Source organism: Dendrobium catenatum, unplaced genomic scaffold, assembly GCF_001605985.2.
Source record: "Dendrobium catenatum unplaced genomic scaffold, ASM160598v2 original_scaffold_2142, whole genome shotgun sequence".
Taxonomy (NCBI): domain Eukaryota; kingdom Viridiplantae; phylum Streptophyta; class Magnoliopsida; order Asparagales; family Orchidaceae; genus Dendrobium; species Dendrobium catenatum.
Window position 1 is genome coordinate 1 of NW_021320604.1, and position 3,072 is coordinate 3,072.

At 43.8% G+C, this 3,072-nt stretch overlaps 1 protein-coding gene across 1 annotated transcript; it reads left to right on the forward strand.

Moving 5' to 3' along the window:
* Positions 1 to 1,559: 1,559 nt before the first annotated feature.
* LOC110091987 lies at positions 1,560 to 3,051 on the forward strand (the record flags this gene model as incomplete). The annotated part of the gene is made up of 1 exon (XM_020816321.1): positions 1,560 to 3,051. A coding segment is annotated over exon 1 (1,492 nt), but the record flags the coding sequence as incomplete, so codon positions are not given.
* Between the last annotated feature and the right edge of the window lie 21 nt (positions 3,052 to 3,072).

Sequence of the window (3,072 nt, forward strand, 5' to 3'; positions counted from 1 at the left end):
AACCTAAACGTGCCGCGCGTCCGTTCCGAAATTAAAATAAAATCGCGTTTTTTCGGTCACGGCGTACATTATTTCCCATGCGAAGTAAGGGATGCGACAAGAAGCTCCGCTAGGGTTTTGACGGCGCTGTGTTTTCCTCCTCTGCTCCGGCCTCCGGCCGGAATGGCGCTCCTTCCCTCCGATTTTCCGCCACTTACTGGTTCTTCCCTGCTTGGGGCTGCACCGATTCTTCCCCCGATCTCCTACGCTAGCAATCTTGCGGCGCCCTCCTCCTCTCGAGATGATTGGCCTTTGACCTTCGTCAAACCTGCTAAAAAGCTTTCATTTGTCCCTAATGAGCTCAATGAAGGTAAAGAGATTTGGAATTTGTCCCTTGTTGGTTATTCCTTGGGTCCTCGCCCATATTACGAAAGGCTTCTGGCGTCGATGGAAAAGCTGTGGAAACTGAAAGGTTCGCTTTCTCTTCTTTCCTTGGCCGACGACTTCTTCTTGTTGAAGTTTACTGCGGTGGAAGATTACGACTTGGTGTGGTCGGGTGGTCCGTGGTTCCTCCTCGGAAGACCCTTCATCCTGCAGCGCTGGAATCCCAAATTTCAGCCGACGAGAGATGAGTCTGCTTCGATACCCTTGTGGATTAAGGTGCTAAATCTACCTCTTGCCCTCTGGACTCCGGCAGGTATTTCTAAAATTGCTAGTTTCGTTGGTGAACCTCTATATGTTGACACTTTGACTGCTAAGAGAACTAGACTTACCTTTGCGAGAATTTGTGTCAAAGTGGATAAAGATTCGGAACTTCCTGAGATCATTCCGTTGGAAATTGATGGAGTTGATCTTAATCTCACGGTTGTGTATGACTGGAAACCTAGTAAATGTGAGGGTTGTGGATCGCTGGTCCACAATTTTACGCTTTGCCCCAAAAACCCTAACCCAAAGCCGACCCTTCCTCCTAAAGCTGTTTTTAGGGGTAGAAGCAAAAGCCGCAATCCTACTAAATCCCAAAGGCCCCCTTCTCGTAGCAAACCTAATGCCCCCTCTTCAACACCTGCGGCTCAGTTGATCCTCCATTCTTCTAAAGCTATTGCCCAATCTGATTTACCTCCTACGGCTGATATTGCCGCGACCTCAACGCCTTCAGCACTGGATCCACACCTTCTTGATTGCTCTATAACCTTACCATCCGATCCTATTTTAACTAACCCTCCTCTGCCCAACCTCAATCTTCCTCAAGCTGCTTCCCCATCTTCTTCGTTCCACAGTAACCATGCCAATTTGTTACCGCCTATGGTTATCCTTGCTAATAGCTTTGGCTCTCTTCCTGTTGAGGATCCTAATGCTGAGGATGCTCGGGTTGAGAACCCTGATGGTAATCTCATTTGTGAAGAGGATTTCTCTTCCTCCCATAATGTGGAAGGGAACGTCACGGAAAAACAGATAAATTTTAAAGGATCTCCTTCTACTTCTTCTACCTCTACCAAGGTCTCTATTCAGTCTAAGTCTCCATCCAAAAAAGGAAAGTCGAAACCTAAGACGGCCAAGAAGGCCAAACCTTACAAATAACCATGTCCATGCCTCCTATTGCTGCTTGGAATGTTCGGGGATTTAACAATCCCATCAAAGTCAAGTATTGTAAGGATCTTATTGCTGTCCACAACATTAAGCTTCTTTGTGTTTTGGAAGCTAAGGTTACTCTCTCTTCTGTTTCTGACCCTTGGTTCTCCTTCTCTCACTCCTTGTTTGAGAATGAGAAATGCTGTGATAATTTTAACCATTCTACGCCTGGTAGAATTTGGGTTAAATGGGATGATGCCCATGTGAATTTTACTCCGTCTTTCTCCTCTTCACAACTGATCCATGGTCTTGTTGGTGCTGGTTCTTTTCCTCCTTTCTACATGTCGGTTGTATATGCTGCTAATACGGTGGAAGAGAGGAAAGTGTTATGGAAAGATCTTCTCAACATTTCTTTTAATTTGAACTCTCCATGGATTATTATGGGTGACTTCAACTGTTTTAGGTTTGGTGGGGAAAAAGCTGGTGGTATTCCAGTGGCTAATGATAGATTGGGTGAACTTAACAATTTTGTTTTTGATGCTGGATTGCAAGACCTTGCCTCTGTTGGGTTATTTTTCACTTGGTTTAATCAAAGGAGTGATGATCCTATCCATATCAAGTTGGACAGAATGTTCACCAATTCTGCCTTCCTGGACTCCTTTCCTACGGCATTTTATAAAGTGGACACTTTTCCTGGTTCTGATCATGCTCCACTGATTCTTAATGCGTCTCTTTTCAGGAAATCTGCCTCTAGATTCATGTTCAAAGACTTTTGGACCAATTTTGATGAGTTTTGGGAATTAACTCAAAGAGCATTTGATAAACCGGTTACTGCTAGCCCTATTGCGGTCTTTTATGACTGCTTGAGATCTCTAAAAAATGAAATTAGGGGGAAGACCTGGAATTCTTCTAACTTTATTTCTAACAGTATTCTTGAGTTAAAAAATGCCTATTTCAACTGCATCAATGATATTCAAAAGGACCCTTTGAATTCTGTTTTGAACTCTCATCTTAAGCATACTAGTGAGAAGTTGGCTATGTTTCAAGCTGCTTGGTACTCTTGGATTTCTCAACGGGCTAAAGCCTTCTGGCTAACCCAAGGCGAGGATGATCTTGGTTTTCTTTATGCCAAGATCAAGTCAAGGAAGAACAGAAATGTGATTAAAGAGCTTACTACCCCCGATGGGGTTCTTTCTTCTCATGATGACATTTCTAAAGCTCTTATTAATCATTTCCAGAATCTCTTCAATGCTCCTTCTCCAATCTTTGAAAGCTCTCATAATCTGCCTGTTGGTAATTTGGTTCCTTCTCATCTTTTGGAGGGCCTGGTGTTGCCGGTTTCTAATGATGAGATTAAAAAGGTTGTGTTTGAAGGGGTGCCTTCTTCGGCTCCGGGCCCGGACGGTTTCTCCTTTGGCTTCTATCAAAAAACTTGGCATTTATCTGGTTTTTTCTTATGCAGAGCTATAAAGCACTTTTTCTCTTCAGGGCAGATGCCTAAAGGTGCTAAAGCAACGGCTATCA